Genomic DNA, 14,546 nt, shown 5'->3' with positions numbered 1-14,546 from the left:
TCCCTTTTCATTTTGCAAAATACGATCTTCGCAGTACAGGATGATCATGCGCCTCGGGTGCAAAGGTCTCGGTGAAAATAAAATTGTAAACCGCGCACTAAATGTATACGATGCACATGCTGCGATGTGCTAAACCTCAATTAGCGCATTATTTTGCAACACGACGTCGGAGTTCAGACCGTTTATATAGCAGTGACTGTATTCGCAAACATAATCCGAAGTCCAGATACTAAATGAGTGAGGAGAGAGAGAGAAAAAAACAAAAAAAAAAAACAACTAAATTAATAAATAAACAATAATTTCATAAGTCTGTCAATTTTACCACGAATCAGTCTTCAACTTTCAGGTTAAGAATTGTGCAAGAATATTTCATCAAGTGTAATGAAGATATTTGAAATATAACATAAATTGAGCCACGATTTGAACTAAAAAAAAAAAAAAAATCACATATGGTATATATATATTAGGATGGCGCAAAAAAACCGACTATTTTTGTCACTCCACATTTTTTAAAACGTTAGAAATCGTCAAAAATCTATTTGTTTTAAAAAAATTTTTTTTCTCGTTACGGTATAATTTTATAGACAAAAAAAAAAATAAGTTTCTGAAAGTTTCAATTCAAAATTTGAATTTTTAAAGGTCACTCACAATTTTTTTTCAATTTTTTGGTGCATTTCTTTAGATCTTTTCGAGCGACCTTTTAATATTCATATTGAAATTTCATAAATTTTTTTTCTTCAATTTAGTAAGAAAGAATCGATAACAATACACCACGACATGAATTAAAAATCAAACAAAATACTGAAAATATAATTTTTTTATTATAATTTTGTGACGATTTTTGACATTTAAAAAAAATTGGAGCGACCTCTTAAAATTTTTTTTTGATCCAGATCAATTAAAACCTCTGATGATTTCTTAACCAAATTCGAATCACCTGCAGCCAAGGGAATAATTAACTAAACATTCTTAGACAATCGTTAATCTGGATAGATCGAGAGTAATGAGGAGGTGTCACCGAGCGCCGGGTGATCTAAGGATCAACGATCAGCGATCGGATGTGGGGCGTATGCTTGCAGGACTGCTCGATCTTCGCTCTTGCGTTACGTGGAGTTCGAAACGGCCGTGTCAAAGGTTGTCTACGTGACGTTTAGGCCGGTACATTCATCAAATGAGAAATTCAGAACCTCTGGACGAGCACAGAGAGTGATTTATGCAAGGTAAACCAGCGCTGAACGTTCCTCACGACGACGACGACGACGACGACGACGACGAGATCGCTGATCATCTTCGTTGGGCAAGCGACTCGAGGCGATCCACGTTTGATATGCTCTCCGGAGGCTTGATTGATAATAATTCTCGACTTGTCTCACCTCCGTCGGGTAAACCGCTTTCAATTAATAACGAGAACTCAATTCCAGCTCGTTTTTGCTTCTCTGCTTTGTTTCTCGTTTCTTATTTTATGTTTATTTATTTATTAATATCTTCTTTTTTTTTTTTGCTGCTACTTTTTTTTTTTTTTTTTTTTTGTTTTTTTTTTGCTTTCTTGCGCTACCGACCTTTTACTATATAGACAACTGTATTTACTACGGCTCGACTGATATATCTCTGCACGTCACCTTATTACTACAAGTGGGCAGACAGGCAGTTGGTCTGATTGAAAACCTGATCACCCGCGGGAAGCTGGGGAACGTTGTCTTATGGTTCGTCGTCCAAACAACAGTTTGCTGACCTTTTCATTACAGACGCTGCTGCTGATGCTGGGTGGGAACGCAAATTCAACTCAACAAACCGGCTAACTAGAGACAACCGATTATTATTATTATTATTGTTATTGTTATTGTTATTAGGGAAAAAATTACATCCGTACTGTATTTGTAGAATTTTTTTTTTCATTTCATTTTAGTTTGGTCATCTTAAGAAGGCACTTAAGATGAGAAAAGATTTTTTTCGGTGAGGAGGCTTCGATTTTTTAAAATCAAATTATAACGCAATTGTGCTTCTTCCATAATTAAAAAGAAAGAAAAAAAAAAAAAAGGTTTGAGGTTGTTTCGAAGACGATTTTCCGCTAAAGTTTCGCGGCTGAGGAAAAATTCAAAGTAATTTCAGCGACAACGGTGAAGCGAGTCGAAGGAAACGGTGAGAGATCGAGACTCTTGACAAGGCAAAGTGACAGCTGCACGAGTTGTCCGCTTTAAATTTCCCTTTAAGGTTTTGCCCAGATCCAGATCGGCGGCCTTGCGAGGTCGCGGTTCGCAAATTATCGCGTTATTCGTTCTCTCTATTCGCGAGAACGCGAACGCGTATATGGAACGGGAGTTAAGTAGGTCGACCCCTCGCTAATCAGACGTAATCGACTCGCGGTTTTGCCTCTTTTGTTTTCCATCTTATAGGTACGTTGCTTTCGATCCTTAATTGTGTTGAAATTCGACACGAAAAATCGGTTCGGGAAATAAGCAAAGAGCACCTGCAAAATACTTTCATCTGTATAATTTTCAAATTTGTCGATTTTATTTCTGTTTGAGGCAAAATTTTGCAACCTCAACGAAAATGCTATTTTAATCAACAATCCCAAAACTGGTTATAAATTTCCATCGCAGAAAAAATGCGATATCTTTTGATTTTGATTTCGAACAGATCAGCAAGAATTTTTCACAGATTTTATTCCAAGTTCGGACATTTTTTTTTTTTTTTTTTTCGTTTTAACAATAATATTTGACCATATTACGGATGACCGGGTTCTCTTCTACCGTGCAAATTTGTCGACTAAGTTTTAACTACTGGGCTCGTCCTAAGAAAACAATGCCGTTAAAACTACCCTTTAAATTGATTCTCCAAATAGAATTAGGATGTCGTTGACGAATTTCGAATTGTCGAAATGAATTCGAAGAAACTTTTTGTATTATATTCTCTAGGTCGTATTTTTTTTTTTATCGTCAATCAAATTCTTTATCAGGAAATATTAAAGAATTCGAAATCTCAAAAACGGTTGTAAATAAATTTCTTCAATATTGAAGAAATTTGAAACAAATTTTTAACTGTGAAATTTTGTCAAAAAATTAACATTCGAGAATCAAGATCATAAAGAAGAAAAATAAAATCTTAGAGAAAAGGTTAATTACACTAGGCTAAAATTTTTTGTACTCGTTTGCAAATGAACGTCATATATCAACGCGATAAAAAAAAAAAAAAAAAAAAAAAAAAAGATAAGAAAGAAAAAAAAAATGTCGCAGTCGCGAAGCTTCTGGCAAAAGTGACGTTAACCGGTCAACGTTAATACGAGGTCCATAAAATGGGGGACAAGGACGATTCTAAGAGGCATGCAGCGTGACCGAAGACTTTTGATGTGACTACAGAGATTGCAATTGTATGTGGAATTAAACGCGTGTCAATTGATTCGATTGTTCAGTGGGACATCCGTGGTTGTGAGTGACCGTCGAATAATTGTCTTTGACGTTTCATTCATGATACCCTCTGAATCTTTTGTTGTCTTCGTTTTTGTACTCTTCATTTGCTTTTTCTCTTCGCTTTGCGATCGGACTCTACGATTATTCAACGTTGCATGCATGTGATATAAGAACAAGCGTGGTTATAACGTAACATTCTGATTTGGGACGAGCGTAATTTATACTCAGATTCAGTCATTGACCCAAGTAGGTATCTTCGGGTCGGAACAAAAGCCTTTTGAAATTAATTTGGAACAGTTGGAGAAAAAATTTGATTCAACAATTGGAATTGAATTTGTGTCAAGGTAATACAGGATCATATTTTTTGACTTTAGATCCTCGTGTAGCTTCGTTTTTCATTCTATGGGTCTACTCAACTGACGAGCAAAAACAAAGGGTTTCTTCAAGAATTTTTTTAATAAGTTTTAAATGTAAATATTGATATAGGCTTTGTTGGACTCAATGAATACACTCTTGAATTACATAAAAACAATTTTTTTTATTGATTTTAATCACTTTTTGTACACTAAAATCGTAGTTTAAAATCAGTCAAGAAAATTTTGATTTAACTATACTTTTTTTGTAGAAAAACGGCAAAAAAAGCGGTCTTTTTAAATTTTTTTCGATAAATGGCCGTCATTTTGTTAATTTTTCAAGTATCAAAAATCGCATGATTCACTCCAAGGCCCCTTAACAATCAAATTGATAAACGGAAATAAGATAGATTGCAAGAAAATTTTAAACACTTGTTCTTGCCTTGGTTTTGAGCGGAATATCGAGATTGTTTAAATGGCGGATAATTGTGGACGAATGAACATTCGCATTAGACATGCGCAACCGCATCGCAACCTGCAGCATATATAATAAATAATACAACACATATAGAAGGTGGCTCGTTTTTTTCCGTCACTCTCATTCTTCCTCTCCCTTGAAAATTGTCGAATAATTAGGTAGCAATATGGCGTCTGTGTTCTGCAGCTTTCTCCAGCGGTGCGGAATTTCTCGAAATAGTGTTAATGCATAACATCTGCCAACAGCAGCAGTAACTTATATTATTACGCAATTTCTGTAATAAGTGGATTATCATTAGCGTCAGTGACATCACGCAGGGGTTTAAGGGGCTTTAAATACAACTCAGTCGGTATTCAAACATTAAAGTTGATTGAAGTCAATTTTTTTGTCACGAGATAGCGAAAGAAAAAAATTAAATTTTAATTTAGAATTTAAATTTACAGTCTAGATAATCGAGTTGAAAATATAAATTTCAAGCTTACTTTTGACTCGGTTAATATTCTCCAATTATTGGTTACAAAAAAAAAAAAAAAAAAAAACCAATTGTATAAATTTTTTGTTTTCAGAAAGTATCGGAAAAAACGTTTTTTATAGGCTTCGTTTTTCTACTTTTTAAAATATCTTCGTCAATAGGGAATCGATTTCATCGAGGATTTCCGGGCTCTACATCATGCACCGCGATAAATATATTCCGGAACGGAGAAAATGAGTCGATGCCGATGTCGAGATAAGAATGGCTGCAAGGAGTCACGAACGGAATCGAAAGCGTAAATTTAAGTTTGGTGAGCGTTAAGCTGCAGCCGAAGATCTTTTGCACCTCGGCTTAGATCGGCTCTTCGTGCCGTCTGCTTCCGCTTTTGCATCGAGCGAATAAGCGATTCACTTTCTCCAAGGAGCGGAGGGTTTAGGTCGCCGGTATCTGGTTCAGATCACTTTTTTAATCACCTCTTTATTTAGACTCCAGGCCTTCGAGCCGATCGAGAATCGTGACGAAAAGAGCTTCGGAGATTTATTTCTTTCCGTATTTCTCTTACCGAAGAAATCGGCGTGATTCTGTAAATTATAGATCGAAGAATGCCGATTAAAGGAGGAAATCCTGTGAGACAAACTCACTTCGCACAAGGACGAACTTTTATGGAACTTGATCGGAAATTGACGGCGTTGCGACGCGTCGTGGACCTCAAGGATCTGCTCTACGCTTTTTGCGATGATCAGTCGAGCGGCAAATTCGGGGATGAAAATCGGGAATATATATAAATCCCTGAGGCGTCAGGGTGTAAAATTTATCGGATGGAAAATACACGTTGAAAATAAACAAGGAATGAGAAGGATAGCGGAAATTCATTTCTGCGTGATAGTCCAGTCAAAGTAAAGCTAAATTGAAAATATTCAGGACATAATTGAATTTTTGTGTTTAGAGATTTTCCACCCTCAGGAACTCAAATCTGAAGCTAGTTTTAAGTTTTATAGTTGAATGTGTAATTTTTAATCCATCGATGGCATTTTTTTTTTTTTTTTTTCTTAAACGCAAAAATGTCAATTTTCACCGTTTTAAAAATGACAAAAATTACCTATTTGAGTGAGAGTTTGAGACCCTGAGGATCGTTTTATACCTTTATTATTCTGCCAGGATTCGCAAAGGAAGGACGAAAACTGACGCAGAAAATTGGATTGGAGGACGACGTTGCGAGGCGGTGATGCAAATGGTACAGATACATAAAACATGGAATACCCGATGCATAATGCATGACTACGATCGTCTCTCGGTCTCTTTGACGCGGAAGGCCGGCTTCTAATATCGGGCCGAACTTTTACCGCGTTTGTAATTCGCGCGTAATATTTTGAAATTATAATTGGCGGGACGAAATGAGCGCGTAATTTAAATGAACAATTTCTACGTCGTCGGATAGATTCCGTGCGGAAAATTGTTCGCACATTTGGGAATGAAAATATTATTGTAAATCCGTGGCTAATACTTCAGACCAATTCATCACGCAGCTGCTGCAGCACTCTGGACTTGTAACTGCAATAATAGTTCGACCTATCGACTTTGATAAATCACCGCTGTTATTAGACTGACGATAATCACAGCGATCTATTCGAATTGCGAAGCGAGCGTTTTGTACGCAAATGCATTTTGCAGTTTGCTGTTCATTTCTTGATGGGAAAAGTGTTCTTCTCAATTTTACCGAGTATGCCGCAATTATTCGATCTGTGGAGCGAATAGAACGAGAGTCGATATCTTTTATTGTTCTTGTTTCTACCATTCACGATCGTTGTATCCAGGATGCTGTAGGTATACGAGAATTGATATTTTTGAACTCTCAAGGTTCATTATTGGCAATGACTTTATTGACCCCTCGAAAACGATATCCTGAAACTTATGATCCTCGAATTAGCAGCGGGTATTTTGAGTTTGAAAAAGGTGAGTCAGAGCATTAATACGTCGTATTAAATTGATCGCGTGAGGCGATTAGAAAATCAATTCGGACGTGACTCCGTGCGTTTTTTACAACACATAGCTTTGTACACACATCTCGATTGCACGCACCGTGTTCTATGAGCAGGTGTCGATACGTGAGAAAATTCCGATTCATGCTTATTCGTACGGCCGGCAATTGCCAATCGAATCTATTATCGTCGAAACTCGTAAGTCTGTTACTTTACTCGTTATGTGAAAACACGCGATGAATTTCACTCGCTGTATTTGGATTCGATAATTTAACCAAGAAATTTCATCAGCAAATCAAGTCTTTGTCAGCAAAGAATCGATTAGTTACTATTTCAACATGCGATGGATTCAAGGTTTGACCGGTTTTTGTTAGAAAAATTTTTTATTTTTATTCAACATTTCGCATGAAAGTTGAAATTATTGAATTGTGATCAATGACGAACGGTTCAAATTTGTCCGGTCAGTGGATGTTTGGGATTGAAATAAGGACTTTGATCCATCGAGAACACATCGATTTTTTTTTTTATAACAGAGAATAATCTTCGTCAAATTGGTCCTGTTTCATTTTTGGAAATTTCCAATGCTGGAAATCGAAATTTTTTTTAAGAAAAATGAAGAAAGAATGCCTCTATGTTTTTGAAGGATTGATTTCAGTTTTAGCAAAAATGCTTCCATAGGTGAAATAAAATATATTCTATACTATGAAAAGCATGTATATACAGTGAAAGATTATGGAATAATTTATTAGATATGCGTAAAGTTATTAAATAAATATAGTAAAATACAAGCTTATCATATACCAAATAATAACGAATACTGGATAAATATTTTTTGTTATTTTCAAATTTCTTCATAGATCAACAGAAAGAAAAGAATAATTTGGAAATGCAATAATAAAATGTACAATTTTTAAAAGCGAAAAAAAAAAAACATGACATAAAGGATGTATATAGATAAGAGAACACGTGACTAAAACCCGATACAGCAGCTACGATGAAAATAATCAGAACACCACAAGTAATATACTTTCTTCGAAATGGTCAAAAGGTGATTTGTCAAAACTGTGAAAAACATGAGGCACCTATGTATTAACTATCGTTATCTAATCGGTGTTTTCTATTTCAGAAAGTACTTGCACTTTTCGTGAACCTTGGTCAAAAGAGCAACGGACAATTTGTCCTGCATATATTCCGGAGTGTGATTATTTCCGGCGGATACCGAGGCGACGGTTACACCGTCTATGGTGTGTTCTTCGTTCAGGGTTGTTGCCGGGGCGATCCAGAGGGCCATGAAGAAGCCGTAGAGCTCGTGAGTCTTGAGCTCGTTCCTCAGCCATTCGATCGAGAGTTGGTCGCGCGTTTTTTCGGGGATCGAAGACAGTCTGGAAATGAACACCGTGTGGTAGGCCTGCAAAAGATCTTCGAGCCGCTCCTCTATCACCATGTGATCGACGCTCGTGTGGAGAAAGTAGAGGACGTCGATGGCCACCGAAGCGAATCTCGCGCCCTGAAAGTCCAGCAGTCGCACCTCCGACACCGATCGACTATCGTTGTTATTTTCCTTGTACTTGAAGAGCAGATTCGTTATCCAACAATCGCCTGCGCACATCACGGCAAATTTTTTCGGCTTTATTATCTCCTGAAACGACGTAGATCGAAGCGTTGGTGAATTCTTTGATTGATATTACAGGTACATTCAGCTTTTTCAACTAATTCACTTAATTTTCTTTTTCTTTTTTTTTAACTGACCTTCAGCATGTTGTACATCTTCTCGGACTTGTCCTCGAAGTAGGCCATTTCCTTGGCGTGATCATCTTCGGGGGTGGCACTGACCTTCAGGTAGAACATCATGAGCGTTGGAAGGGCTGTGATCATGGCTTTGATCCCCTCGTGATCACCGTCCGGCGGAAATAGTACTTCTCTGATCTCGTTACGTATTTCAGAGTACTTTTCCGGCTCGTTGTACTCCAGGATCAAAGACGCGGCGTGGAATTCAGCGAGGGCCTGAAAGAATTATAAATGTCTTTGTGTACGAAGAGAAGATTCAAAGTGAGCTTCACGGACACTGTTAAAACGGTTAAAAGAGCATCTCACCTTCATCACAAGTATCGCGTGATCGATATCGAGACCCTTTCTCTTGTCGAGCATCGTGAATCCCTGGTCCTTCATGTCCTCCAGTATTAACAGATCATCTTCAGCGTGGAGACAGTTTGGTATCAGCTTCTGGTTCTCGCCAAGGAGGTGAGATAACGCTTTGTACGCTTTTACTTCGTTCAAAAATATCTCGAAGCTCTTAAATACCATCTGATGACACTCGTCATCTAGAACTTTCTTCGTTATCAGGCTGACTTCGTACGCTACAACAAATGGCGTCGTTCTTATTTGTTACTGTAATCGATGAAACATAGTTGGTATATAGAAAGGATATCCCAAACTATCCCTTCAAAAAAAAATTTCTAGATCACAAGAACGTGGCTCCACCGATTCATAACTCAATAACTTCATCCTCTGTTTCCAAGGGATCAAAAAAAGAGAGTCTGTGCATTCGATTTCTTATCTTAAGACTCACTGCATGGATTCTCATGGAAGAAATGATGGGTACGTATAACAGAAAGACCTCTTCTGGAAATTATTTTGGTCATTCCCGAAGTCAGGAAAAAATTCGTAAAAGCAAAAAATCGTTACATTTCGAAATCTAATCGATGTTACAAGACCCTTCTTTTTCTTATTCCATTACTTCAGGCATATTTCACCCCTACGAATTATTTCAGATTTATTCCATTTATACGCCATGTTGAAAATGATAATTTTCACATTTCTTCGCCATTCTTCTACTATTTTCGAGCATGTTTTGAGAAAAATTTGTCTGAATAGCCGTCTAACTATCGAGATCTTCCTTTCAAATAATAATATATGATAGCTTTGAATTGGTGAAACGTCTTACTTCGGGGTTAAGAATAGTAAATCATAACAATTTTTTTACCCCCCAGAAAGGGGTGAGGGGGTTACTGAATTAGAAACTGCTGGATACCCATTTTTGTGACTTATGAAACACTTTTGACCTCTGAACGGATAGTTTAAGAATCTTCAGAGAGGTGCATGTGGTCCCTCTTAACCAGGGATGCGTTTTACTGTTTCAGGCTTACTTACGCGAACCGTCACCGCGTTTTCCTTTTGCGCAGATTCTATTTACCACCGACATGAAGTTGATGCCGAGCCCGCAAGCCGGAGTCTCATTGACCGAGGTCAGTTCAAGGCGTGAATCCTTTTCCCACTTTCGCAGTACTTGTTGCAAAAACTGAAGGTCCATGGTTTTGGCTAAAGCGATTTAATTGTTATCGATGATTTACTTCTTCTTCACACTCTGGTTACATTATTACCTGCTTTCTCCGGTCGTTTCTCAATCTCGTTGCTCTTCTTCTCGAACTTCTGCTCCAGTGGATTAATTTTTTTCCAAATTCTGTTGACTTGAAAAACTTTCGAATGATTGAATAGATGAATTTATATGTTCTAAACCGAGTCAAGGGATTAAAAATACTTAGTTGAATTCAATATCGGGTTAAAGTTAAAATTTCATTAAAAATTCTGCCGACTAACACGTCTCTCGATAACCAATCACCTGATAGTTTGATGGCGTGCAAGTTACTGCTTCGAAATATTGTGATTTCGGATATTTCCACGACCTTTAAGTTCGATTTGTTGTCAAACCGATTATCGGCGAACCTTTGCTCAGCTAAACTGGTACGGTTCCACAAATCAACGATGTATACAATCCGTTGTAGTCGACTGTTACGTTCGTTTACCTCTGACCGAAATCCACTGATTCTAAGCTGAACAAACATAATTAAAATCTTATTTAAAAACGCGAAAAGAGTCAACATAAATTGGCATTGAGTAAAAATTTTCTTTGTTACATCGCTCGCGTCGAATCGTTTCCCCCCTTTTTTTGTTCTCTTTGAGAATTCGAATTAACCCTTAGAGGACCGGAGTCTGAGTAATTTCTAAAAATCTTTTTTTCTGTATAAAATTTATCTACAGTCCAAAACATTGAACCAAATTAAAGTAAAACGTTGATTGATCAATGACCGTATGCTAAAGGTTAAAGTTCGACTTTGCGCCTGCGTCGAGCAACCGATCGTACATCGACGCTTATGTGTTGCGTAAACCGCGTAGAAAGGGGCGCTAATGCACTTCAGTTATTGAGTAACCGCTTGCAATTAGAACGTTCGAGCGAATTGATCTTTGAGATATTAATTTTCGGTTTATCGGAAGGTGAAATAGAGGCGGAAGAACTTACCTGCGCTAGTATAAAAAATCCGGTAATTGAAATTGCAGATTGCAGTGACGGTGACGAGCTGCTCACACTTATATACCTGCTGCTTTTCGAACGAGCAACTGTCCTATTATATGCACGGGCGTAGCTCTGACCGTCATTTAGATCTCACGTAGTCAGTTGCGCGATTAGATGTGCCTTCAAAGCTGTAGAGATAACTTTTGTCGTTCATCGACCCGTAGTCCATGAAAATCGATAATTTTGCAGTATCGGACTAATCAGTGCGAGAGTGCGATTCACTCGAATTCAACGATCAAGATTTAAAAAAAACTGTCACGGAATCACGGGAATTCGGCCAATGGTCGGGAACAAAAATTCATTCTATTGCAAAGCCAATTCATTATGACAGATATTTATTAATTTCAAATCCTTATTTACAGCATTAAATCGCAAGAATTGTGAGTGGAAAGAGAAGATTTGTCGTTTCATGGTCCATTGATTCTCTGGAATTTATCTCGGCGATGAAAAGATCAGTTGCTTCACCAGTTCAAAGACACACCAACTTTTCAAATATGTACACGTCAAGTAATCGTTCCATTTGCTTTGGAAATTTTCGAATCACTTCATCAGCGTTTCTTTTCTGGTCCCACCAAAAACGCATTGATTTCCATTCCATTTCCATCCCCCATCAACCTGTCCGAATTGTTTAAGAACACCGGTGACCACCACCACCATTTCAAAAATGCCACAGCACATGATCCATCATGCCGCATGGAATTCCACTTTCCTAAATGTACCTACGTACATAATGAACAAGTAAGCACTTGAGCCTCTCAGCGACTTTAGGCTTGACCTGAATGTGCCTGTTCATGAAATCCTTCATGAAATCTATGGTGACGTGGTCCATATTCACGGTGTCCTGTTCCTCGGCAAGAATGGCTTGGATGATCCAACATGCGGTGAATATTCCGTACTTGGCACATTTCCTGAGCTCGTCGTTGAACCACTCAAGACTTAGTCTTTGGCGGGCTTCCAGTGGAACAGACTTCCTCTCGAGGGTCTCGGCGAAGGCGGAATGGTAGGCCTGGACAAGGTCGTCATAGTTATCTTCAACTACGGAGGACTTGGGGCTGGAATAAACGAAGTAGTGAAAATCAACAGCCGGTGAAACATGCCGAGTTATTTGGAAGTCGACGAGCTTCACGTCCACCACTCTGCCGGCATTGTCATGCTTGAACATGATGTTGTTGTTCCAGCAGTCACCGTGGGTCAACACATCAAACTCGCCCTGACCAGGGACCACCAGCTTCTGCACCTCCGAGTAGACGCTCTCACCAAAGCTCTTCAGGAACTGTATGCCGATCTCGAGCTCCTCGCTCTTCGGCTCGATCGATTGCAGCTGAGCCACGGCTATCTTCACGCAATCATTTATCGACACTCCCAGACTGGGCCTCGTGTCCTGAGGGAAGATCGCCTCCGTAAGCGGGCTCACTAGCTCCTCGAACCGCTGAGGATCTCGCAACTTCAGCGCCAAACTCGAGGCGTGTAATCGACCCAGGATCTGAAAACAGATCGGTATTAACCAATTTGAGAATACAGTGAGAACGAGAGTTCCGAAACACGACCAGGTCAACCGACTTTTGAACCGCACTCCAAACATGACTGACCTTTTATCGCACTTACTCTGACAGTGGCCAAGCTGTGATCGAGATCGAGAAGTTCTCGTCGTTCGAGGACCGAGTATCCGAGGTGTTTCAGGTCCTCCATTAAAATTTTGTCTCCATCAGCGTGGATGCAGGTCGGTCCCAAGTCCCCAAACAGAGGTAGAAGTCGTTCGTAGAAGTAACTCTCGTTCTTGAACAGATCGGCTGTCCTGAAGATCAGGGTAATTTCTCGGTGATGAGGTAGGTACTTGGTCACTATCGATTTGGCGTAGCCTTGCGGTAGGTTGACCGGAAATTAAAAGAAAACAAATGATGTGATAATGAAGCATCGAACGTTGTTCCCGTAAGGGGACAATCGGTGCTCCTAATCTCTACTACCAGAGAGTGAAGATAGTGTATCGACAAAGTGTTTACTCATCATTTTGAACACGAATCAGAATCGATGTGTTTTCGTGCAAAGTTTATCTGAGAAAATGTCCACCACTTGGAACCTTAATGTGTCTTTTTGATACTCTCAAATCGTTGTTCAGACGCAATTAGTTCTGAACCCATTTTCTTCGACTGATTTGCTTTTGATTTATTATACTCGTTGCAATTGCAGCCGAGTTGCGCAACTTGTCAAGGTGAAAGACACGACGCCCTAGATTACTGACTTGTTCCATTTCCACGCGACCCCTTCACGGTCGCTCGCATAACGACGGACATGTAGTTGTCGCCCACCTTGCACCCGGCTTCCTCTGTCGCTTCCGTGATTACCAGGCCATCGTCGTCCTCGAATCTCCGCAATAAGGGCTCAAACTGGCTTATCAGATCTGTGGAGAACCAATGAACGAGTTCGGCCATGTATCAGTCTGTCAAAACCGCGGACCGACGATAGTCAGTGATAAATGAAACGTAAGGATTTCTTTTTGCTACTTTAAACGCAACCCGAGTGCATATATAGCTGAGGAGTATACAAATTTTTTGTCTTACGTCCTTCGTTCGAGTGTAACGAGGTCCAAGGGCAACGGTTTGAACGCGCGGTCTCCACCTGCATTGCACGTTGGTACGTATATCTATAATTGCATGATTGAGTTTAAATGGTAGAAACTGTCATTGAGCACGTTATTCAACCGCAGAAGATAACAGCGAAGACCGACGAAACTAGCACGTGAAACTAGCAACGAGGAAAACGAAGTTAAATCCGTCATCAAATATTAAATCGTCCTAATTCGCAGGCTTCGCGATGTCTCGTTCAACCCTTGACGACCGAAGTCAGAGGAAAATTGTCAATCTACCAAAACTAGAATAGCTCGAGGTCGAGAGGCGTGTTATGACGTTGACGATGATCTCTCTTCAGGTCAGAGGGAGGAGATCCGTTGAGAGGATGAAAATACACATTCGAAAATGGATGAACCGCGATTGGGGATGCGTTGGGATTGGGGATGATCGGTATGTTTTCCGCGGCGTACCTGACACAGATCGACGCTCCATTTCTGAACTGCACTAGGCCTAGGCCAGCAACCAACTGTAACGATAACCTGATCAGAGCTTGCAATGTTAAGTCCGGCGGCGGAATTCAGGGGCTTGATAAATGTGCAGTGCGTGCACCCACGACGACAATAGATTCATAGAGAGAAGGAAGGGAGATAGAAGTGCATCAGGTTGTAGACGTAGGTGGTTTTCTACCAGTGCGGTTGATCCCCACCACTTTTCGCCTTGTCGCGTGGCCTAGCCTAGACAATTTTATTGGCACTTGACTGTACGCGGTGCAGCACTTGTCCCACAATCAAAGTGCACCTCCTGCATACAGTGCAGCTCATGTAGGAAATCGCGTCGCGCTCAAGTTAGAACAGTCAAGGTTGCAGCACGTACACTGCAATCGCACTACAAGCTGCTGTGCAATTGCAACAAAGCGTGGTGACATAATCATCGTATGTA

The 14,546-nt window shown here is 39.5% G+C and overlaps 1 protein-coding gene across 1 annotated transcript; it reads right to left on the bottom strand.

Moving 5' to 3' along the window:
* Window positions 1-7,629: 7,629 nt before the first annotated feature.
* LOC124414489 lies at window positions 7,630-14,261 on the bottom strand. Its single transcript, XM_046895437.1, has 12 exons — window positions 14,078-14,261; window positions 13,280-13,438; window positions 12,646-12,899; window positions 11,756-12,523; window positions 11,522-11,602; window positions 11,135-11,236; window positions 10,309-10,519; window positions 10,070-10,165; window positions 9,840-10,007; window positions 8,784-9,046; window positions 8,439-8,693; window positions 7,630-8,328 (listed from the first exon to the last, which is right to left on the bottom strand). Exons 1-12 carry the CDS (start codon window positions 14,097-14,099, stop codon window positions 7,807-7,809), a joined length of 2,901 nt encoding a protein of 966 aa, XP_046751393.1. The 5' UTR covers window positions 14,100-14,261; the 3' UTR covers window positions 7,630-7,806.
* Between the last annotated feature and the right edge of the window lie 285 nt (window positions 14,262-14,546).

Source organism: Diprion similis, chromosome 14 (assembly GCF_021155765.1).
Source record: "Diprion similis isolate iyDipSimi1 chromosome 14, iyDipSimi1.1, whole genome shotgun sequence".
Taxonomy (NCBI): domain Eukaryota; kingdom Metazoa; phylum Arthropoda; class Insecta; order Hymenoptera; family Diprionidae; genus Diprion; species Diprion similis.
Note: the sequence above shows the minus strand (reverse complement) of the source record. Positions and strands in the feature narration are given on the sequence as shown.